This window comes from Dioscorea cayenensis, chromosome 6 (genome assembly GCF_009730915.1).
Source record: "Dioscorea cayenensis subsp. rotundata cultivar TDr96_F1 chromosome 6, TDr96_F1_v2_PseudoChromosome.rev07_lg8_w22 25.fasta, whole genome shotgun sequence".
In the NCBI taxonomy this organism is placed as follows: Eukaryota; Viridiplantae; Streptophyta; class Magnoliopsida; order Dioscoreales; family Dioscoreaceae; genus Dioscorea; species Dioscorea cayenensis.
Window position 1 is genome coordinate 1,814,663 of NC_052476.1, and position 23,872 is coordinate 1,838,534.

The 23,872-nt window shown below is 30.8% G+C and overlaps 3 protein-coding genes across 4 annotated transcripts; 1 reads left to right on the top strand and 2 right to left on the bottom strand.

The window, feature by feature from the left end:
• Positions 1-350: 350 nt before the first annotated feature.
• On the bottom strand, positions 351-1,153 carry LOC120263672 (30S ribosomal protein 3, chloroplastic-like). Of its 2 annotated transcripts, none has more exons than XM_039271635.1 (2): positions 875-1,153; positions 351-802 (listed from the first exon to the last, which is right to left on the bottom strand). In XM_039271635.1, the coding sequence occupies exons 1-2, from the start codon at positions 1,049-1,051 to the stop codon at positions 527-529; spliced, it is 453 nt and encodes a 150-aa protein (XP_039127569.1). In that variant the 5' UTR covers positions 1,052-1,153; the 3' UTR covers positions 351-526. The 2 variants fall into 2 exon arrangements, with proteins under 2 accessions (XP_039127569.1, XP_039127568.1); XM_039271634.1 differs by having other exon boundaries at positions 351-805; positions 875-1,147.
• A 2,813-nt stretch (positions 1,154-3,966) lies between these two features.
• LOC120263019 (transcription factor bHLH30-like) lies at positions 3,967-6,356 on the bottom strand. The gene is made up of 2 exons (XM_039270942.1): positions 5,338-6,356; positions 3,967-4,829 (listed from the first exon to the last, which is right to left on the bottom strand). Exons 1-2 carry the CDS (start codon positions 5,947-5,949, stop codon positions 4,356-4,358), a joined length of 1,086 nt encoding a protein of 361 aa, XP_039126876.1. The 5' UTR covers positions 5,950-6,356; the 3' UTR covers positions 3,967-4,355.
• An 11,724-nt stretch (positions 6,357-18,080) lies between these two features.
• LOC120263506 (probable auxin efflux carrier component 1c) lies at positions 18,081-21,386 on the top strand. The gene is made up of 6 exons (XM_039271438.1): positions 18,081-19,763; positions 19,840-20,122; positions 20,220-20,305; positions 20,401-20,558; positions 20,763-20,839; positions 20,952-21,386. The coding sequence occupies exons 1-6, from the start codon at positions 18,560-18,562 to the stop codon at positions 21,016-21,018; spliced, it is 1,875 nt and encodes a 624-aa protein (XP_039127372.1). The 5' UTR covers positions 18,081-18,559; the 3' UTR covers positions 21,019-21,386.
• Positions 21,387-23,872: the final 2,486 nt, after the last annotated feature.

Consider the following 23,872-nt stretch of genomic DNA (forward strand, 5'->3'; position numbering starts at 1 on the left):
GCTCCTCTTAAAATGATACTGTGAGGGTTATCATACTACTCGTGATTAACTTTCAGTTTGGTAAGCTACATGATCATAAAATATTTTCAAAGAGTAGCTCATCTTAGAAAAGTTGGCCCCTTTACAACTATTTTGGTTGTTCAAAACAAAAACTAAACTTCTCATACAAGTTCTCGTACAAACATAACAATAGACTATAGTACATAAATTCTCAGACAGCTCAACATGACAGAAATATATGAATTTCTCTGAGAACCAAATCAATCAGAACTGATAGTTCATATCAGGATGGGAAATGCGGTAATAGAAGTAACAAACTTACAAAACATCAAGACAGACAGATTCAACTATAACACAAAACTACATTAGCATGAACTTTAATCACAGGAACAAAAAGAGAAAGCAGCGTTAAAGCAACATTTTTTATACTGATAATGATCAAAGAGATATAAAAACAGCATTGCTACACTAACCAAGCATTCATATAATCAAACAACAAAAGAACAGAAATTGACTGCAAACGTGTTTACAGCGCACCGCCACTCTGTTGCCAGAGATTGATGATATCCGTGGCCTGATTGAGAAGAATGATCATCCTCTTCTGAGATATCCAAGCCTTGCTCTCCAGCAACGACTTGAGCTCCTCCCAAGCATCCTTTCTAGGCCAAAAGTAGTAAGGACTGAGAGGTACCGTCCCATATCCAGGTATCACCTGGTCAAGGGCTAACCCTATGTTCTTCTCCATCCACACGAACTTCAAAACCAGCCGCGGCTTCTCCATCGTCTTCACCGCCACACGAACCTTCTACACAACCAGCACAGCCATTTGAGACAATGAAGCACCGAGAGATAAAAGGAACGGGTGAGAGCTTACCTCCTTCTCTTCCAATTGATCCTCTTCCTCGATTTCCAGAGCTTCAGGGGCAGCGCAAGGGCGGCAGACAAATCGGGGTCGTTTGAAGCGTGCATTGAATGAAAGGAAGGGTTTTTGGGGGAGAGAGAGGAGTTTGGAAGTAGATGGAGAGGAGAAGGTGGGTGAAATTGGGAGCATGGATCGCCATTGATAGCATCTTGGAGCAATAGAGAGCGAGGTTGGAGGAGATGGTGAGATAAGGAACGAAAAAAACTCGAGCTTTGAGATAAGGGTGACATGGGTTTAATCCCACATCGATTAAAATTCTACACTTTTGCATAAAAGTCCCTATAAATGATAGAAATTGTATAGGACATAATTCACGGTTAGTGCCCTGAGTTTATTGCTAATTTTTTTTTAATCTTGTCTTATATACAAAAATTTGTTTAGAGATGGTAATGGGATGGGGAATCCCCCATCCCGGCAGATATGGGGATTTCCCCGATTCTCTCCCTCGTGAGAGAAGAATGCCTTCCCTGCCCCACATGGATCCTCGACCTGATCAAAATTATATATATACATTGTCATATTGAGTAGTTTTTATATTTTTCATTTATGTATTACCAATAAATTTATTTTTTAAAAATTTAAAATTTATAATTATTAAAATACAATAGCAATGTTTGCAAACGAGGAATCCTTGTGGGGATCCCCTCGGGAGACTAGGGATGGAGAAATAATTTTCCCTGGGATGGGAGAATCCGTCATCCCCACCACGTTGGGACGGAGACGAGGAGGGAGCCTCCCACCCTTGCCTCGCTTTGTTACCAGCCCAAAAATTATTGGTTTAATGATTTATTGTTTTAGTTTAGAAAAATATTAAAATGGTTATATTTTCCATATTTCAAGCACTAATTGAATATCTACTATGTTGGGAGACAAAATTCAACATATTTATGTAATTTAAGATCAAAATACATTTTTTTATTATTATTTTGAGACCAAAGTATTTTTTTTTAAAATTCAGATATCAAAGTAAATATTATTTCTAATAGAATTTAAAAGTTTATCTAATAATCCTTAATAATTTTTCTAACCATTCTGTGGAAATATTTCCCATTATATATATATTTTCATTTTCAAGGCCTTTCAATTTTAAATTAATTATCTTTAAAATTATATTTTAGTATAGACAAACTAATCTCATTTTTAACTATTATTCCCTTATGAATTTGATGGAAAAATTTGTTTTCATCTCCACAACGCGAAGAATAATACCAATACTAATAGTGTAGTATTTCTAGCTAAATTCCTTAATTATAGTTCCATACCTTTCTTTCATGACCTATTTTCTGTGTTTGGTTTCTCTAGATATATATATATATATATATAGTGCATAAAATTTGATTTTGTTTTATATGCATAAAAACTTATTTTTGAATGATATGCAACCTAATAAATAACAACTTTGATGATGTTTTGACCGCAATATGGTAGTGGAGGTCATTGTTAATCACATGAAAAGTCCTCAATGTTTATCTTTGGTGTCTACGGTGGAAATATATTTGGATGTATTTTATGTAAAAATGAATTTTGGTGCTATATATCTTCATGCTATTTATCTTTGATCATGAGTAAGATATTGTTGTATATGTCTTATTGTTGTTTTCATACACAACTCTCATTTTGTTCACTGATAATATATGTTTTGAAAATATTAAGGTATTTTATTTCATTTAGTTTTCTGTGCACTTTCATTTCTTATTTATGCTATAATAGTTATTTTTAAATACAACTTTACAGATGATCATCACTTTAAAAAAAAAATGTTTTACAAACAAATATATTTTTAAGATCAATAATAAATTAACAATACTGTTAACAAATAACTACAAAAATAAACATATAACTGATTGAATTAAAAAATTATATGAATAAATAATTTGTTAATATAACAAACTATATATTTCAGCTTAAAAAAACTAGCATTCTTTGTCGCAAGTTAATATCTTTCCAATTAAAATGGTTTGAAAACTAAAATGATACCCCTAAATCATTTACAAGATGCATACTTCACTATACTACTTGTAATTAATATCAATTTCCTCCTTCTTCTTTCTTCTTTATCATGTTAAAATTTGGTCATTTTAGTGCTAAAACTTCTCATTTGCTTCTTTGCTTCTCATCAATCGATCCCATATTTATTTGTATTGGCATGGGCTATCTCAAATGCTTTATTATAACTAATCTATTGCATGTATTTCCTAACACAAGTAGAAGATAGAGAAATTGGAAGGAAAAAAAAACTTCTATTTGAATCATACAATTTTAATGATTAAATATTTCATTATATGTAATACCCCAAATAAGGTTTGTGAGAAAGAATTAAGGGAAATATTCAACAATGGGAAAAGCCTTAGCCACCACTAAAAAATACTAGGAAAAATCCCACTAAACTCATGAAAACAAAATAATGAAAGACTTGAATATCATTTTCATTATTTGTTTATTAATTTATTTATTTTTGGGCTAAAAAACATGAAAGTCCAAAATACAGCCAATCCCAAACAAGATAAAACAAACCTAGAGACCACCTTCCCAATTCCCACTCATGTTGCCCTTTTTAGGACCACTAGAACTTTTAACACTCTCTACCCTTAAAAGCAGTTTGTCATCTACACTTCTCTACACTCTCTTCCTCTTCACATTAACTCCACTTTAACCACTTCCCCATGCCCCATTATCACTTCCAAACAAAACTATTTTCCCATAAAACCATAATTAACTTCCTTAAAGTTCTATATTCATCATATCACTTCCCTTTTTCTCACTTCCCTTTTCTCTTCTTTCCTTGCACTCAAACAGTTCATCACCCTTTGCTCTGAAGCAATTCTATCTTCATCCATATATCTTATAAATCATTAATATCAATATATCTACAATGCTAAAAATAATTAACTCTCTCTATCTATTTCTATATATATATATATATATATATATTTGTCTGCAAGCATCTCTGCATGCCTAGGAATGCATGCACGTCATGCATAGAGAACTCATACGTTTGCATGGCTCTCATTTCACTAGAAAACAAAACGGAACAACTCCTTCATCTGCACATCTTCCAGTGCTACACAAAGTACACTGAACTCATTAACAAAGAAGAGAACAAGATACAAACAACAAAATGAGGCAATCTTCAATACATCCATCCAATCCCAATAACTCCACATTTTTCCTCTTAAGAACACCATCGATTAATTGCACATCCAACTCTTCTCACGAAAAAGATCCGACCCTCCCATTCTTGGCAAAAAACAAAAAAACAAAACAAAACAAAACAAAAAACAAAAACAAAAAAAACTTTGAGATACCCAAGTACCAAATCCACACTCACAAACACTAAAAAACAGTTTGAAAGCAAAGACATACGTTGTAACTTAAAAACTTCAGTCCTTTAATATATATATATATATATATGAAATGTTTGTGTTTGTTTTGCTTAAATAGACCTGTGTTCAAGTATACTGGATAAGCTGTTGGTCCTTTGCCGTTTAATACCTCCTGCACCAATCCCGGCCGACGAAGTTTCTTCGGCTGCAGCTCTCTCCATTACTGCCTTCAATGCATCTTGTATCGAAGTTATCGATAACTGATTAATCTGATTGCAGCTATCATCTTCACCAGTGATCAAGAGGACATTCTTAACTCTCCCACCAAGAGTAGTAATCTCAGCTTTAAGTGTTCTTAGACGCAATGCCTTCAAAGCTTTGATCAGATCAGGTAAAAGATCGGTTCGATCATCGCAACAAAGCGATGCTTTAACGATGAATTTGCCATCTTCATCGTTAGCTGCATCGACGGTGAGTTCATCGGACTCAGTCGGTAACGGGCTTTCTTCGGCAATCTCCGACGTCTGCCTCTTCAGCTCTTTAACATGCTGGATTACTTCAGCCAATAGAGAAGCCTTGTCCGTCTATACATAAAACACAATTGATGTCCAATGAGACAATAAAACTACTAGTAATAGTACAAGTGGTGGTGATGGTGGTGGTGGGAGAGTATAAATATATTATATATATATATATATATATATATACAACAAACATATATAGAAAGAGAACATGCTTTATATTATCTTTTTGAGTTTGCATGCTGTGCTCCTATTCATGGAATTCAATGGGGACTTTTGCAAACACTCACGCATGCTTTGGTTTGTGGGGGATGATGGGTAGTGGGAGTTGTGTTGTTTAGAGGAGGACAAAGAAGGAACAAGGTGGCTGGGTGGCTGGCTACACCTGCACTGCTGTAACTACTTTATTTTACAACTTTGTCTTTGGACTCTGACAATGGCACGCATGCATGGTGATCAATGGACTTAATTTGTTATAGAAACATATATGATCAGAGAGCTTTGTTTTGATCCAATGATCTCAATCTAACAAGAGGGAAGGAATTAAAAGGAATTGATAATTTTTGCTTACTTTGGTAGTACTTGGGAGAAGGCTGCGGAGTTTAGCAAGATGAGCGTTGATACGTTCACGGCGACGGCGTTCGGCTTCACTGTGGCTTTTGGAAGCAGCGAGAGCTTTGGCGTCCATGATCTCTTGAGCACTCATCTTGCTGAATTCTACATGAAGGTTGGTAAAAGGAGAAGAAGAACTAGGAGAGACTGGGACACCTGCAGCAGCACTAGCTCTCATGAAGCCAGTAGAGAAGCCTAAAGGATCAGATGAGGATGAACCAAGACCTCCAACGTCATAAGCGAAGTGAAGAGCAGCAGAAGCTCTCCGAGTATAAAGATCATGGTGGTGATGAGGATGATAAGGTTGTGGAGGTGGAGGAGGTGGTGGTGGGAGAGGAGGGAGAACAGAAGATAAGAAGTGATGATGATGATGATGATGATGATGATGATCAAGTGGATTGATAGGGTTGAGAATGAAAGGAGGAGGTGGAGGGAGAGGAGGAATAAAAGAGGGAGTAGAAACAATATGAGCAAAGCCTTCATCAATTTGCTGTTGTTGTTGCTGTTGTTGTTGTTGAGATTGATCTTGTTGAAAGGGATGAAAGTGATGATCAGCATCTTGGTTTTCCATACTCCTTCTTCTTCTTGTTGTTGTTGTTGAAGATGATGATGATTAGAATAAGAAGAAGATGATGATGATGAGGAGGATGAGGAGGAGGAGGAGAACAACTTCATGTATATAAAGTATAAGAAGGAAGTAGTGATCTCTCCTTATAATCCTTTGCTTTGAAGGATTGTTGTACTTGTTTTGTTTTCCCAAGAGAGAAGAGTGCTATGAGCTTCTCATGACTTCCATGAGAGAAGGGAGAAGAGGGAGGGGGAAAGTGGGGGCAAAGAGGACAGACCAGGCCTGAGGAGAGAATGAAAAGGGTATGGGTTGGAGGGGAAGGAGAAGAAGGGAATGAAAAGGATTAGAGGGAATAGAAAAATGGTGGAAAAAAAGGTGAAAACAAGTATGGAAAAAGTCTACCTCGGTCAAGCCCCATGTTCTCTGCCCTTTGCTTTTTGTTTTTGTTTTCTTTGTTTTTCTATTATTTATTTATTTATTATTATTTTATTTTCATTTTCACGCTTCACTTTCACTGGTCTCTATATATCTCTCTCTGAGGCTTGGACCTTTGTTATACCTTGGTCATCATTTTGCCTTGAAACACACTCATCCTCTACGCAATCTCTCTCTCTCTCTCTCTTTCTCATTCTCTCTGTTTTCTATGAATAAAATAGAGATCATGGCGACCAAGAAGAAGAAGACTAATAATAAGAAGGGAAAGAGTTTTCATATGTAAAATAAATTTAATATATTGTTAGGAAAAAAATAGTTCTAAAAGTTCAAGAAATTAAAATGTGTGTATATTTTTGTTGGGAGTAAAATACCTTTTAAATTTTTGAAATGTAAAGTAAGTTTGTAATTTAATTAAACATAGAATTGTTTAATTTATTATCGCACTCATGGTAGAAAAGTATTGTTTATTTCATTTTTCTCGTAAGTCTAAGGTTAAAAGTTTGAATCAATTTTTTCATATTTATTAAAAAAAATTGTTTGATTTATATTGACACTTTAAAAATTAAAAATTATATATATATATATATATATATATTTAGAAACTAATCCAAACCAAACATAGATTACTTAAAGAATGAAAAATCTTCTATCAAAAATAATATTAAACATATTTGAATATGTATGTTTGGAACAAATGATTTTGTCGGTCTTTAAAAATAAAAATAAAATGATATAACACTTGAGAAAGAATGTTATTCTGATTTAAGAAGCGAATTTGTTGACTAGTTTATATATAGACTTGTAGTTTAATTTGATAGAGATGTTAGATTATTAAGATAGGCATATATTATATTAAGATGCAGAGAAAACAAAAGTAAACTTTTTTCAAACATAGAAAAAACATGACAAGAAAAACGGGAGTAATTATTTTGACTAATGGTAAGAATTTTAGAAACTGATGCATAAATATTCCAAGAAAGATTCATTTAATTTTTCCAAGCATTATACTAGAAAAAGAATTGCCAATATATATTTACACTCAATCAAATCAACATATGATTAAAAAAAAAATTTAAAACACAATGAGATAATTAAAGTTATTAAACTAGTGTAATAATAAGAGTAGCATGAATAAACTCATGAGAATTGTAAAGAAAAGAAGAGATTAACATGATAACCAAGACATTTAATCTTGGGAATAGCCATTGCATGCCTAAAATGTAATCAAGAATAAAGGGCTTCATCTTTTGGCTCCCCATTGATCTTAATAATTATGTTTGCTTATTGCCAGGTAATTATTTTTTTATACAAATAAATAGTTAAAACTTATTATTATATGATATATTTTGATATTCATTCTTTCTCACTCTCTTTCAATGAGCTTCTTTAGGAGATGTGAAGAATGAAGATCATATATGCATGGCATTTGTTTTCTCTAGCTAGATAATTTTATTTATATCAATGATTAAAAAAATTTATACAGATCAAAATCATCTCGATAAAAGTTGGTATTAAGCCCCATGTGACAATGGGACCGATGATCTTAATACTCATGTGAACCTTGATTCGTGGGTACAACTGTGTCTATTTATTAAATAAATTGAAAAGAGTATGAAATATATTTGATTTTTTAAAAAAAGATTTAATAGTATTGTGTTTAGACTATAGAGCCATCTTTTTAACCTTCAAAAATTGAAAGGCATTTTGGTCCAAAATTATTTATTTTATTTTTTAAAATATAATTGAATATTATCAAACTGTTCAAAATATTTATAATAAAACGAATTGTTATAAATGGAAATACAATCAAACAAATTTGTTTAGTTAAATAGAATAAATGGTTATAAATGCATCGTGTCACACTAAGATAATATATCTACAGTTTGGATTTATTTATATTATCACATGACATGTATTTATTGATTTAGTGCACAGTACTCATTGTAGATAAGAATAACTCAACTAATACGAAAGAACGATAAGTAAAATATTCGAGCTTTAAAAAATAAGTGAAGAAAGTAACACTCAAGGTTTAGCTTTTGATATGAATGACACACTTTAATTTCTCATTCATCTTTTTATCCTTCCTTTGAAACACATTTTAATAATGGTCAGATCTCTATCGTATTAAAAGTTTAAAGTTTTATAATGAATCGTACTTACATTAGAAATAATAAAAAAAAATTAACTATCGTATTACTAGATATTAATTACCATATTATCTATCAATGTTTACAGTAATGAAACTAAATCTTGTTTGTAACCATCAATAGTAGAAAAAAAGGTGCCAGAAGAAAACATATAAATTTTTATGTTTTTTTATTATAAATTCCACTTATATCCAATGCAATAATCCAATGTATAAAGATATGCTCCGAAGCATTAATATTACACATATTGCAAATGAAAAGTTTCAAAAGGGGAGGAGAGGAAGAGAGGTTTGATTTGGGGCATTTTGGGAAAAAGGGGAGGAGAATGGGAAATGGGTGGGCAGTAGTTAGTAGGGAAGAGAGTGATTAGGGTTGGTCCCCCCATGTTTGCTTTTGGTCTAGGAATGATGCCCCCACACAAACAATGCACATACAGAGCCCGGATGTGGGGGCCTATCATGATCTCACTCCCACGCTATCATGACGTCCCCACTATTTTTCTCTCTCTCTCTCTCAACATTATTCAATATTATTATTTTTATTTATTTTTAAATTTTATAAATTAATGGATATTACAAAATGATGGGTGAATTTTTAAAAATTTTAATTTTATATATAAATATGTTTTATTAAAATTGTTATTTTGTTATATAAAATGACCATTATACCTTTTAACCCCAGAGTTGTATCTTCCATTCACTTTAATTATTTGAACATAATTTTAATACATGAATAGAAATAAAAATAATAATATGTTTGGAGTTATGTATCAAAGAGTAATATTATATAATAAAAAACCCCGATTATTTGATGTTTTGAGAAAAAAAATATTAAAAGTAGAATAAAAGACTTAAATGGAAGATTACAATTGATTATAAAAATCTCGTAAATATATATTTAAATCAACCACAAAACCAAATGGACGGAATAACACAAAAATTATATGTAAAATTTTAAAATTGAATTATATATAATATATATTATGTTTACTACCAAGAAAATTTAGAGATATGCATCATAATATTTAAATATAATAAACATCACACCAAAGAACAACCCCATTTACCTTTTCTTTTTTTTTTTTCCTCAAGCCACTAATCTCATAAACTAAACATATATATAAAGAGAAAGAGAGAAAAAGGTTCTGTGGACTTCCGCAGACATTTGCAGTTGGTAAGCACAGTAATTATAATTCATCTTTAGCTGAAAATAGTTGAATTGAAATCTAATAATTCAAATGGACGTCTATAGATTAAAAAATTACAGACGTTTTCAGAGTACGCAACCTAATATATATATATATATATAGCCATAAACGATAAGGGTAAAAATATTGTTTTGTCACTACCTAAGGTTAAGAATGCATACATATGTGCGTGTGGTTTCCAAATATTAAAGGTAGGTATAAATGTGTTTTTGTGCATGAACACTGAGGGTAAAATTTGTTGTTTTGTCACTACCTAAGGTTAAGATTACATATATGTGTGTGTATGCGCGGGCATGTGTGCGTGTGTTTGTGTTAACAGGGTGGTGTGTGGTTTCCATATACTAAAGGTACGTAGGAATATACCCAAAAAGTAAAAATATAATTTTATAATTACCTAGGGTTTAAGAATATATGAGTGTGTTGCGGTGTTGTTGATGACGATAGAAAGGTGTATGGTTGATATATATATATATAGAGAGAGAGAGAGAGAGAAAGAGAGAGAAATATATGATACATGCATATGGAGGTATAAACCCTAAGGGTAAAAAAGGTAATTTTTCAATCACTTAGGGTTTAAGAACATATATGTGGTGTAGTTGCAGTTGTTGTTGTTGTTGTTGTTGATGATGATGATATGAAGGTGGCAAATGGTGTTTCTCTCCCACGTTGTTATCATGGAGCAAAATGGGAAAGAAAGAAAGAGATCAGAGAGAGAGAGAGAGATGTGAATCAATTAAGCGTGTGACTTTGTTATATATATGTATCCAATATAATGTCCCTCATTAGGATTGCATCCTTGTCCTTTTCTCTTTCTTCAGCCCACCTTTGTCTTCCTCACTTTGCATTGCATGCTCCCTCACCTTTTCATGTCTGCCATTTCTTTTTTATTTATTTATTTATTATATTCATCTTTCTCACCCCTCTCCATCCTCCTTCATTATCATCATTTCCCTCTTTTCATAATTAATTAAATAAAGACCTTTACTTAATATATATATTTTTTAATTTCAATCATTAGATGTGTTTGGGCTTTTTTTAGTCATTAATTTATGGTTAAATACTTAACAATAGGGTTATAAATCAATCAAATGTAAATAATATATATATATATATATATATATATATATTCAAGTATGAGTTGTAGTTTTTATCATAAAATATTTTAGAGAAAAATAATTGTAATTATCAGCCTGGTAACAAAAGAATAGTAATACATTTCTTTTCAATTAAAAGATCGAGGGTTTGAGGTTCATAGTTCAATTCCATTTACAAAGAAAAACAATATAATTTAGCAAATGAATTTATTTAATTTATTTTTTAAAAAAACAATTTTATATAGGAAAAATGTTTATTGGAGTCCAAAATAACATATAGGTATAATTTTTTAAATAAAAATATTTTTTGATTTATGTGAAAAAAAACGTAATTCCATAATAACTCATAAATATCTTTAAACTACTAATTAACTTAGGAAAAAAAATATGCTCGTAGCAAACTGTAAAACCAATGTTTTTTCCGTCACTAATCTAAGTAAATTTTATTATGTTTTATGGCTTCTTGTTTTCTCACACCAAAATAATTAAATTAAACAAAATACTGAAATATAGATGTATATATATATGAATGTTTAAAGATCAACATTCCATTCATCTTCAACTTGTAAAAGCACAAGTGGCAGCCCAATTTGAGTGTTACTTCATATAAAATCAAAACTATAACCCTTTTGAGATATGGTTTCAGCCCAATTATTCAGCCCAATCACAATTAAATTAAAACCAAATAACTTACATTAGATTAGTAAAAACTTGAGGAAAGAGTAAGTGCTATACTTACCAACAAATTTTCTGAATAACTCTCCGGTGGATACTACACCGTCTTTTTTGGTGTATCGCTACATGATATGCTGAATAGAATGTGAGTTTGTTTTGTTCTAAAGTAACTGTTTTTTTATATTCTCAATATTTATCTCTACATTTATTAAATTCTTGTTGGATTAGATATATCTTTTCTTTCCATGCTATACAAATAACATGAAATTCATTGGAAGAGAGGGAGTGGGTGATATGGACGTACACCATACCATTTTAGAAGAGTTATTTGATAAATATGTTGCATAAACATAGCGGTTATTCTTTAAAAAAGTATAGGTTTTTTTAATCAGAGTTTCTATGTTGTAAGCTGGTTATTTTATGGAATTTTCTTAGAAAATTTATCATCACATTATTTTTTTTAAAAAAAATATTTATATTTTTTTCAAACCCATAAATATGTGTGGATAATGACTATACACTTTAAACCATGCTAATTAACTTCCATCTTATTTGAGTTTGTGTAATTTCAATTAATTTTATCTTCATGCTTCAAAATTTCACATTTCGCATCAAACCTTTAAATAAAAAATCTTTTATTTTATTTTATTTTATTGAATCTCTTGGAAATCAACTTTTTATCATCTATCCTATTACTCTTCCATTCAAAATACATTGTATCCCCACGTATAAGATCATTATGGAAATAAATCAAATTAAACCCATAGTAATTTTTGTGAGTTTTTCAAAGTTTTCTTTTCTTGTTTGCTCTTCCTAGAAGTAAATCCATTTAATCATTATATTTCCACTTATATGCATAATTTTTTTGATAAATGTGAACATGAAGGGACTAAACCCTCAACTTTTAAGTTTGGAAACAATTAAAATATTAACTTTCCAATTATAGGAGTGATAATATATATATATATATATATATTATATTTTGTAAAACTTGGTATTCTTAAACGGGCCAGGCCGAATTGTTTCCAACAAATAAAAGCCCAATATAAAACACTTATTGAATTGAAAAGCCAAGTATAAAATGCCAAGAAAAATAATACATGATTGACTCTAAAATAGTTAATTGATTATTGTTACATTCCTAAGTTCATTGCATGCATCTCAAAAACACGCATATCCTTTAATGTCCCATTCTCAATGTTTGGCTACATTCTAATTATGGTACTAGTAAGTTTGATACTCCTTTTTTTTTTTATTAATCATATGATTTAAGATGTTTAGTCCTTTTAGCAAAAATACATTGAAATGGAGGTGGTTTATGGTGGGTGCCCAATCAATATTGCATCAATGATAATGTTTGATAACTAATGTCAAGTCTCAAATATGAAGAATTATTTGATGAGTTTTTGCACTATTGACAAATCAATGGAAACAAAAAAGTGAATGCTTACAAAGTGTTAAAGGATGAAAATCTTTGAGAAATTATTTAGGTGTGTGTTAAGATTATTGAAGACTTTATCAAAACATAATAATATCTCACTCAATGAGATTCTAGAAATTTAACTTTTCATTCTTGTTTTCTTTGCCTTGTTCTTTTTTCCTTCTAATTTAAATTTATCTCTTCAATTAATAGGTGATATTTATCTAACATTTTAATATATTAAAAAAACAATAAAGTAAAAGAGATCTCTTGCACTTTGAGATTTTTTTTTATATAAAATCTCATAAATCATGTATTTATTGAGAAGCAAAGAGAACAATTATTAACATCTCATCTGTAGTGAATGCAGAAATTACATAACAAAGAGACAGATAATAGTGACACTCAAAAAATAATTTTTATAAGGGATCATATGTTCAATGTGGGGTGGAAATCTGGCACAAATGATCCATTAGTGATTTCACAAAAATAACTTGTAATAATTTTTTAAATTGATAATTATTATTAAACTGGGGAAAAATTGAGATTGATTCATGATTTCGAGCATTCTAGTAAATTCTACAAATGGAAAAATATTATAGAAAATAAAAATAAAATTGTGTCCTTAGATCACAAGGGAGATGACCCACAAGGCAATGTGATGGTGTCCTTTATAGTTTCATAATAATGGTGAGACAAGTGCAAACATAGTTGGTCTTGTTTAGGGTGGCAAGTTAATCAGTTGATGTTTGGGTCAAGCTCATTTTGGTGTGTCATTGAGACCTACATGCTTGACCCATACTTAAATGGACCTACTTCTTGGTTGGCATCTCTTATACTCACCTTCTTTTGTATGTCCTACATTTCATGCCATAATTGCATGTTTTATTCCCTATTAATTTTAGAGTTAACTTTGTTTTATTTTTAGTCGATGTACTTCGGGTTAATGTTTATTTTTGTTTCAGAGTTTTTAAAATATTTAGAATGGTTTTTGTATTTTGTCTTTCAATATAGTCATCATTTAATATATGAATCTCAATATACATGATTATTTTTCATTCTCTCTAGTTCCAAATATTTTTAAAATTTTTAAAATAATTTATAAAAAATTAATGTGACAAAATCTAATAAGCTAAGGACATAGATCAATATATATTTCCATCTCATGATTGTGCATCGAATGGTCACCATGTTGAATATTTAAAAAATATTGAGGTCAGTATTGGGATGCAAATGAACATTAATGTAAAATGAGGGGATGAAAACTACTCTTAAATCTTATTTTATTATATTTAAATATTTCTATATGAATATATATATATATATATATATATATATATACGAGTTTAAGTCATTTGTGTATGTATGCAGATGACTGTTAACTCGAAATATTTATTTATAATTGTTGGATGATAATCTAATGACTATTATTTAAATAGATACTATATAGATTTACTATTTATAATTACTGTACATCATTGTGTAACACTAATTGGAACTATTTTAATATTGTTAATGAATGGATCGTAGCCATTGGATAGTAATTCAGTGACTACTGTAGACGTTTTTAGGTCCTAGATGATGCATCCTATATATATATATTATTATTATTTTCTTTGAAGTGGAAAAACAAATAAATTGATTACTACATACACTAAAATAATTTATGTATTTTTTATGAATGTAAACTTTATAGTATAAATTAAGCATGTAATTCCTTTTAATATATTATCTTTTTATCTTTTTTAACATAAAAGTAAGATTAGCATGTTAATATAATCATCCTACTTTACAAGTCTCATCTTCCAAGTAAAATAAAAATTTTACAAGACAAAAGTCTCGGTAACCACCAAGTTGTGTGCATGTTCCTTGCATCTTCACATAAAAGCGGTTAATAAAAATGTGATCCTTTCATGATGGGTTGATAAAATAAATATTCATAATTAAAAGCACACCATTTGGTACACATTAAATTATTATTCTAATTTAATACCAATGTTTATCTTTTAACCTTCCAAGAAGCTATAGCCCACTTCAACTCTTTCTTTGTGTTTTTATTTAAATTTTTATAAATATAGTTTTATCATTGTTTTAACTCCAACCTCAAGATTTAAATCCATGGTAATAATAATTTTAACATATATACTAAAAAATTAATAATATTAATAAACCAATTAAAAATATAAAAATATAGATGAGTCTAACCATTGTATTTGAATAATTAACTAATATACATATGAATATATATAAGTTTAAGTTTTTATAAATGAATTTAAAAGAAATAACTAATGATGATAAACAAAATATAATAAAATAAAAACACATAAATTTATGTGGGCAAATGAGCTTAGCTTGCCAAATCAATTTTATTATAAAAAAAAATCATAAAATTTGTTAAAATAGACCATGATTACAAGTCTGATTGATGTAAATTTAGTCAAAAAATGACCTAACTTTATTGTTTATTAAGTTCAATCAGATTACCAACTTGTCTAAAAAAGATCATAATTTAAAAAAATCACTTGGGTTGCAGTATGAGTTTTTGATGTCGAGATAAATAAAATTCATATCACAAACTCTAATATAATTACATTTGAATACGTATACCCATCTTAAATAGTATGAGTTTGGTTTATTTATAAAATTATAAATGATATTACTTTATCATTGTTTTCACTTCAACCTTAAGATATAAAACCATATTAACAAACCAATTGAAAATAAATAAATAAAATAAAATAGGGATAAGGCTAACCATGCTTAACAACAAGAGGTGGATCTAGGGGTACCCTAAGAATCCCCATCTTTGATGGAGTTAGTTTGGTGACAGGTTTCATTTGTTAGTTTATTAAAAAAGTGATTCTAAAAAAAATCTTCATTTTTTTTCCTTTCAAAGAGATAAGTGAAACATTTCGAATCTAATGAGAGTTTATGATTAAATAAAGCCAGCAAGAAGCAGCCTTTTCTCACATCCATCCCTTCTCTTTTTCCCATAATTTTTTATTACCATCAAATTAATTATAATAAAATAAATAAATAAATAAAAAGCTATGACTTTTGGTGGTGGCTACTGGCTTCAGGGCTTGTGTTGTGTAGCGTGGTGTGGGTTACTATTTATTTAATTAGATATTTTTCTCCCTTTTTTGGTTGGAAATAGTTTTGCTGAAAAGGATTGTGATTTTATTGAGTTTTTTATTTTTTATTTATTTTAAATAAATAAATAAATTTTAAATTTGGTTGTACGAGATTACTGTCATTGATGATGGCGCGATTGCACGCGTAGAGAATATCGAGTCCTTTGAGAAGAAACCCACATGAGCTTGATCATCACCTCTAATGTTTTTTTCCCTTTTATATTAATAATAAAATAGTAATTAAGGTTGTTTTTGAAAATATCTACCCATATTATTGATATTTTTGGTCTTTCATCTCTGATTTTCTAGAGGTTATATATACAAGAATTTAAACTCAACTATTTACTTAAGACAACCAAGCTTTTAGCATTTAGAGCAACTCGAGTTTTCGAATTAAATTTATATATATATTATATAATTTTAATTATCGTTGAATATTTCACATAAGTTATTTTTATTTTTGAAATCAAATAGCGATCATAGCATTAGATCTAATCATTTGTCGAAGTGGTAGAAATACCAGTAAATGGGTTGCAATATTTGCAAATCTCTTTACATTATTTACTCAAACATTAAAAAAAGTTGCTAACAATAACTTACAATTATTAACTAATAAGTTAATACTGGATAAAGGGTCTACAATTGCCTTTATTATTACCAAGTAATCATATTCGACAATAGTTATACTTCTTCCTTCTTCCTTCTTTTTAATGCCTCTTTAAAAGTTAGTATGCCTATCATTATTGAATCCGTCTAATTATGGATTGGAATTGTAAATCCACCCTCCGTAATTTTAATTTGTTATTGATTATTAAACTCAATAATAATTTTTATACAAATTTGAAAATTTTGAATTAAGTTGAAAATTGGTCTTAAACTATGAGAAAATGAGTTGTTTTGATTTAAAATAAATATATTTATTTTTCTGGACTAAGAGTGATATATATTTTTATTTTCATAATCAATATTAACAAAGCATAATGTATTAAAAAAGAAAGATGATGAAAACATTAGTTTTGAAACTATTTAGATTTTTAAAATTAATTAAGTTGAATACCACCCCTATATTAGTGTAAAAATCACTTATTCTGACTTAAATACAAAATTTTATTTTAAGACTTATGCCAAAATATATAAATTTTTATTTTCTATATGACTAAGCATGAACTAATTTTTTTTAAATTATAGTAATTTGTTGTATACATCATTTATATATATCAAAGTCTAATAGACTTATTTGAGTTATTTCTACTGTGACATATTCTATGTTGTACTCTTTACACTTTGACTTCTCTATTAAATGATTTATTTATTTTAAATTTACCAATAAATTGATCGCTCCATTTCTAATGGATTTATTCCGGATCTTATATTGTACTCTTTATACACTTTGACTTCTCAATTAAACAGTTTATTTATTTTTAATTAAAAGATAAATTTTACTAAATAATTTGATAAAGTGACAAGTGTGTAGGTGCCGATAGAATATCTAAAATGGCACTCAAGAAAATGTTTACTTTAATATAAAACTTTAATAACTTGTAATTTCACACCCGTTTAGAAACAATGACTCTTACCAAATTAATGATTTAATGAATAGAAAGAGAAAATAAAAAAAAAAATGATAATTTAGAGCAAAGCAACATCTACTAACTAGCAAATGGGGAGGCGGATTTTACAGATAATAAAGAAAACAAAAACAAATAAAAAGATTTGAAATCCGAAGCTTAAGTGACGTGTCAACCCCACCCCCAAAGTCCCAACTCAGAGCCAGCCACCACCACCACCACCACCACCACCTCCCTTCCCTCACTTTAATCAAAACAAAAGCTTCATGTGTCCACTCCCAGATATACTTGTTTATTTAGTGGGCTACAAAAATCACCCCCAAAATTTTAATATCCAAAAAAATAATAATAATAATAATTCATTATAAATTCCAAACACCATCCAAATTCCCCCTATTTAAATAAATAAATAAATAAATAAACAAACAAATAAAAAGGTTTCTAACAAGAGTGTGGATATAATAAAGAATCCTTTGAAAAGCTTTGCAAAAGAGCATCCCACGAGCTCTCTCTCTCTCTCTCTCTCTCTCTCTTTCTCTCTTTTCTTCTCTCAGTGTTGTGTTGTTCTCCAAAAGCTCTCAAGTTATTGTTGGAGTTCAAGAACTTCACCATCACTAGCAAATAAGAGAAAATCCAAGCAACTTCTTAGTTTATCAATAAAAACTAATGGTTGTTTGAGGCTTGAAGACTGCTCCTGCGCGTCTCTCAAAGCTCTCCATCGACCACTTTGCCGGTGCTTGTCTCCCTTCTCTTCACCAAAAACAAATCCTCCACACATGCTCCTCGGTTTCCCCTCCTTCTCCTCCTGGACCTTCTTCTTTATCTCTCTCTAGCTAGACCACTTCCATCACCACCAGCACCGCTACCACTACCACAACGTACACATTGATTGCAAAGTTGCAAGTGAAAAAGAGTAAGGTCTGAGTTAAGATGATAACATGGGTAGATTTCTACCACGTTATGACGGCCATGGTGCCGTTATACGTGGCTATGATCTTAGCCTATGGTTCAGTCAAATGGTGGAAAATCTTCTCACCGGACCAGTGCTCCGGCATAAACCGTTTTGTTGCTCTCTTCGCCGTTCCACTTCTTTCCTTCCACTTCATCTCCACCAACAACATTTACACAATGAACCTCAAGTTCATCCTTGCTGACACTCTCCAAAAACTCATTGTTCTTGCCATGCTAACCATTTGGGCAAGGTTGAGTCGAAGAGGGAGTTTAGAATGGACCATCACTCTCTTCTCACTTTCAACTCTTCCAAACACTCTTGTCATGGGCATTCCTTTGCTTAAAGGAATGTATGGTGAGTATTCTGGCAGTCTAATGGTTCAAATTGTGGTGCTCCAGTGTATCATTTGGTACACTCTAATGCTATTCATGTTTGAGTACCGTGGTGCTCGGTTGCTTATCTCGGAGCAGTTCCCGGACACCGCCGGATCCATTGCGTCCATCGCCGTAGACTCCGACGTCATGTCGTTGGATGGACGGAACAACGAGTTGGAGACTGAGGCTGAGATTAAAGAAGATGGTAAGCTTCACGTCACTGTGCGGCGCTCTAGTGCTTCACGGTCAGACATCTACTCGCGCCGCTCGCATGGTTTCTCGACCACTACTCCTCGGCCATCAAACCTCACTAACGCCGAAATCTATTCGCTTCAGTCGTCGCGCAATCCGACACCGCGTGGTTCTAGTTTTAACCACACTGATTTCTACTCCATGGTTGGCCGGAGCTCTAACTTCGGCGCCGCTGATGCTTATGGCATCGTTGCTGCTTCCCGTGGACCGACCACACCGAGACCTTCCAACTATGAAGATGACAATCAGCAACAACACCATGCGAGTAAGACTAGATTTCATTACCCGGCGCCTAACCCATCTGTTTTCTCTGCCGGTGGTGGCGCCGCCGCGCCGAAGAATGCTGCTGTTGCTGCTAAGAAAGCTGCAAATGGACAAGCTCATTTGCTTAAGCCTGATGATGGTGGTAATAAAGATCTTCATATGTTTGTATGGAGCTCTAGTGCTTCTCCAGTCTCCGACGTGTTCGGAAACAACCCTGACTTTGGTTTGGCTCCTCCTCCTCCTCCTGATCCTTCAGCTAAAGAAGTCCGTCTTGCTGTTTCTCCAGGCAAAGGTGAAGTCTTTTTAGTTTGCAAGTCTGATAATTTTATGAATTTATCAGACTCTGTTGTATAACTTGTTGTTTACAGTTGATGGGAGGAAGGAGAACAGAGATGAGTACATGGAAAGAGAGGAGTTTAGTTTTGGAAACAGAGGGATGATGGTGGAAAGAGATGCTGGTGAACTTGATACTGCTAATGAGAAAGCTCAAGAGAGTAACATGAAGAATGGAGCTGGTGCTAAAGCTACAACAATGCCACCAACGAGTGTGATGACACGGCTCATTCTTATCATGGTTTGGAGAAAACTCATCCGCAATCCCAACACTTATTCCAGCCTTATTGGCCTCATTTGGTCTCTAGTTTGTTTCAGGTTTCTTTCATGCAAACAACACTAACCATTACCATTTCTTCTTCTTTGTTTTTCTTTTTTTAAAAAAATCTGTTTTAATGAGTTCTTCAAATTGCAGATGGAACTTTGAAATGCCGGCTATAATTGTGAAGTCAATCTCAATACTGTCAGATGCTGGTTTAGGAATGGCCATGTTCAGTCTTGGTGAGCATGTATAGATTTTATTTTTATTTTTTTTCAATATGATGAACAAAAATAACAAATTAATTAAGTTTCTAATCTCAAACTCTATGAAACAGGACTGTTCATGGCATTGCAACCAAGAATCATTGCATGTGGGAACTCAGTGGCATCGTTTGCTATGGCAGTGAGATTCCTCACCGGCCCTGCAGTCATGGCGGCTTCTTCCATTGCTGTTGGTCTCCGTGGTGATCTTCTTCACATTGCCATTGTACAGGTATTCATTCATTCATTCATTCATTCAGTCAATCAAAATCTCTTTTTAAATCTATCTTTATATCTAGTTAAAAAAGAAAAATGAAAAGAGAAGACATCAAAGCAAACAAACAATCCAACAACCCAACATCCCACGCACACCTCATTATGCTACTCTGCAACCATGTTTTCATCTTTTTTAAGCTTTTCTTATTCTTTCTTTCAGGCTGCTCTGCCTCAAGGCATTGTGCCATTCGTCTTTGCTAAAGAGTACAACGTGCACCCAGACATTCTCAGCACTGCGTGAGTATTCTTTATATTTTTATTATTAATTATAAAACTATATATATATATATATAAGCTAATATTTTATCTATATATATATATATATATGTTGATGTTTGTACTTGGACAGGGTGATATTTGGGATGCTGATAGCATTGCCAATAACACTGGTGTACTACATTTTACTGGGACTTTGATTGTAAAAACAGTGAAGAGAGAAAGAGAGAGAGAGAGTGAGACTTTGAGGGGACAAAGAGTGGCAGCCCCACAAAATGGGCAGAAGGGCCAGCAGGAGAAGCAAAAGCACCTGAAGATGTGGGACATGAATCTGATCTTCTTATTACTCTTCTTCTTCTTTTATCTTCTTCTTCTTCTTTAGAGAGAAAGATGAAAAAGGAAAAAAAAATATGTAAAATTACTTCTCTTCTCTTCTGTTTTCTTTGGTCCTTCTTCTTGATTATTGTATGTTAGAATTTTATTTTTGACTTGTTGTTGTACTTGTGTTGGTTCCCAAATGTTGTGCTTTGTGTTTAGGTCTCTCATGAATTAATGTTTTTCCAATCAATTAACATGAATTATATATATATATATTTATTATTATTATTATTATTATTATTTCGATGACCAAGTGCATGCAAAGGATGTGCACTAAGAAAATAAATTAAAAAGATAAAGGTGTTGGGATGAGTCTAAGACAGCTACTGGTATAGTCCTGCCATTAGAGTCATTGTCCCACTTTTTTCATTTTTGGGTGGAAAGAGTGTGTTTGTAAGCTTGTCAAGTCAAAAAAATATGATGGTAAAAAACCTAAAAAGCAATGCAAAGAAAAGCATATGCTTAGAAAGGATGGAATTCAGATCTTTTTGACCCTTTACCTTCTAAATATCTATCTATTCCATCATATATTCCCCACTATTATATATATATATATAGATCACTTGCATCTCAATCTATATATTTATTCTGTCATATATATATATTCCATTTAAAATATATCATTTACATGGAAAATTTATAAGAGTTTTTTTTTATCATAGTAGGTAAAGCACGGATCTCAACAGTTCTCTTCAAATTTACATAATTATATATTCTTCACAGTAAATTATTTCACTGTCTTTTAAAAATTTATTAAAAATATTATATTAATAATCTCATATATTTGTCTAATTAAGCATGTGCTCGAGGAGTTCTAAAGTTCTCACTTCGATTATTGAGAAAAAGAATAATTATCACATATTAGTTGATTAATGTATCATGAATTTTTTTTTGTTATGATTGTGGTAATTTTGAAATAAACTCACTTAATTGTAATTTCAAAACTCTAAGGTTCTTCCTTTTATTATTGAGACAAAAAATAATTGTCGTACTTTAATTGATTAACGCATCATGATTCTTTTTTGTTGTTGTTGTGATAAACGTTAATTTTGATTTAAACTCATTTAATATAATTTCAAAGCTATAAATATCTCCCTCTATTATTGAGAAAAGGAATAATTGTCACATATTAGTTGATTAATGCATCATGATTTTTTTTTAATTATAATACACATATAATTAACCCACTTAATATAATTTCAGAGTCAATATAATATAGTATAAAAATTTCTTCAATTCACAAAATTTAATTGCTAATTATTATTTATAAATATTAATTTAAATATAAATCAAATTGATCAAACAAAATTAGATGTATTTAACATGATATCAGAGTTAACGTGTCATAACAAACAAATAACAACAAAAATACTTAAACAAGTTCTCTAAAGGTCTTCAATCTCAATCATGGAGAAAAATAAAAAGAAAAGGGGGAAAAAAGAAATAAAAAAGGGGAAATAAAAGTAGCGGAAAGATGGAGAAGAGAAGGTGTTTAGGTTTAGGGTTTGGTTGGTTGGTGAGTTGGTCCCCTCTTGCCACCATTTGAGACCAAGTGTTGGAGGTTGATGGTGATGTTTCTAGCATATACTAGGACAACATTTCTATCACATTAACAAGCCCTTCCTTCAACTCTTTCCCCCCTTCCTTTATCATCCACTCCCTCTAGATTGCTTCCTTTTCATCCATCTGTATCTTTCTATATATTACATACATATATATCTACTATTATTTTTTTTTTACATATTTATGTGAAAAAAATAATATGTATGATATTTGTGTATATACTTCCATAAATGTCATTTTCCAATGTGTTTTATTGTCTACTCCATCTATTTTGTTTCATCTTTCATCTATTTTTTTTGTCTGTCTATTTATGATAAAAATTCATTTTATTAATCTTTATTATTTTTTTAGTTCATGTACCGAAATAAATATATGAATATTGATTCAGTATATATATATATATATATATGCATTTTCTCACATTAATACAATGGTAAAGATCTATATTTGCTCATATATCAATCATCTTATAAATCTATATATATACATATATCATTGCTAATATATTTATTTAAAAGATATGTATTCATTGGCATATCACAATAGATATTATTATTCTCTCGTGTTGTGATGTTGTTATTTTTTTATTTTTTAACAAAATGAACAAGACATAAACAACCAACGCAAAAAACCTAATAAAAATAAATTAAGAGATTGTTAGCTTTTATTACCATCTCTACTGGCTTATTTTGTTTTTATTTTTGCTCATTTATTCCTCAACAAATTTAATTTGATTGGATATGACTATTTTATGTTATATAGATAAATACTTATTTTTCTACAGTGCTCATTGTGTATATAGCTATTTTAAAAGTAAGTAATCATAGTCATACAAATATGATATTTGGTTATATATATAATTTTCTCAAATGTCATTCTCAATTTTTCATCCATTCATTTATGCATTTATCGTCGTTAAATTTAATGTGTCAATAAACCATATTCCACATTATGGTAGTAAATACTTATTTTTATTTTCATCTACCAATATTTACACAATTCATTACTTTCATTATCATATAAAATCCAAACTGGAGGGATCTATTTCTATCATCATAAAAAGCCTTAATTTCATAAGTCCTCTTATATTAAATTTAGACGGATTACCCAACT

Excerpts from the sequence above, each read along its gene's own strand:
- LOC120263672 (XM_039271634.1), bottom strand. The coding sequence starts at position 1,051 with ATGCTCCCAATTTCACCCACCTTCTCCTCTCCATCTACTTCCAAACTC. Across the intron at positions 806-874 it reads ATCAATTGGAAGAGAAGGAG|AAGGTTCGTGTGGCGGTGAA; the intron begins GTAAGCTCTCAC and ends CTGGTTGTGTAG.
- LOC120263019 (XM_039270942.1), bottom strand. The coding sequence starts at position 5,949 with ATGGAAAACCAAGATGCTGATCATCACTTTCATCCCTTTCAACAAGAT. Across the intron at positions 4,830-5,337 it reads TTCTCCCAAGTACTACCAAA|ACGGACAAGGCTTCTCTATT; the intron begins GTAAGCAAAAAT and ends TTTTATGTATAG.
- LOC120263506 (XM_039271438.1), top strand. The coding sequence starts at position 18,560 with ATGATAACATGGGTAGATTTCTACCACGTTATGACGGCCATGGTGCCG. Across the intron at positions 20,123-20,219 it reads TGGTCTCTAGTTTGTTTCAG|ATGGAACTTTGAAATGCCGG; the intron begins GTTTCTTTCATG and ends TTCAAATTGCAG. Across the intron at positions 20,840-20,951 it reads CCAGACATTCTCAGCACTGC|GGTGATATTTGGGATGCTGA; the intron begins GTGAGTATTCTT and ends GTACTTGGACAG.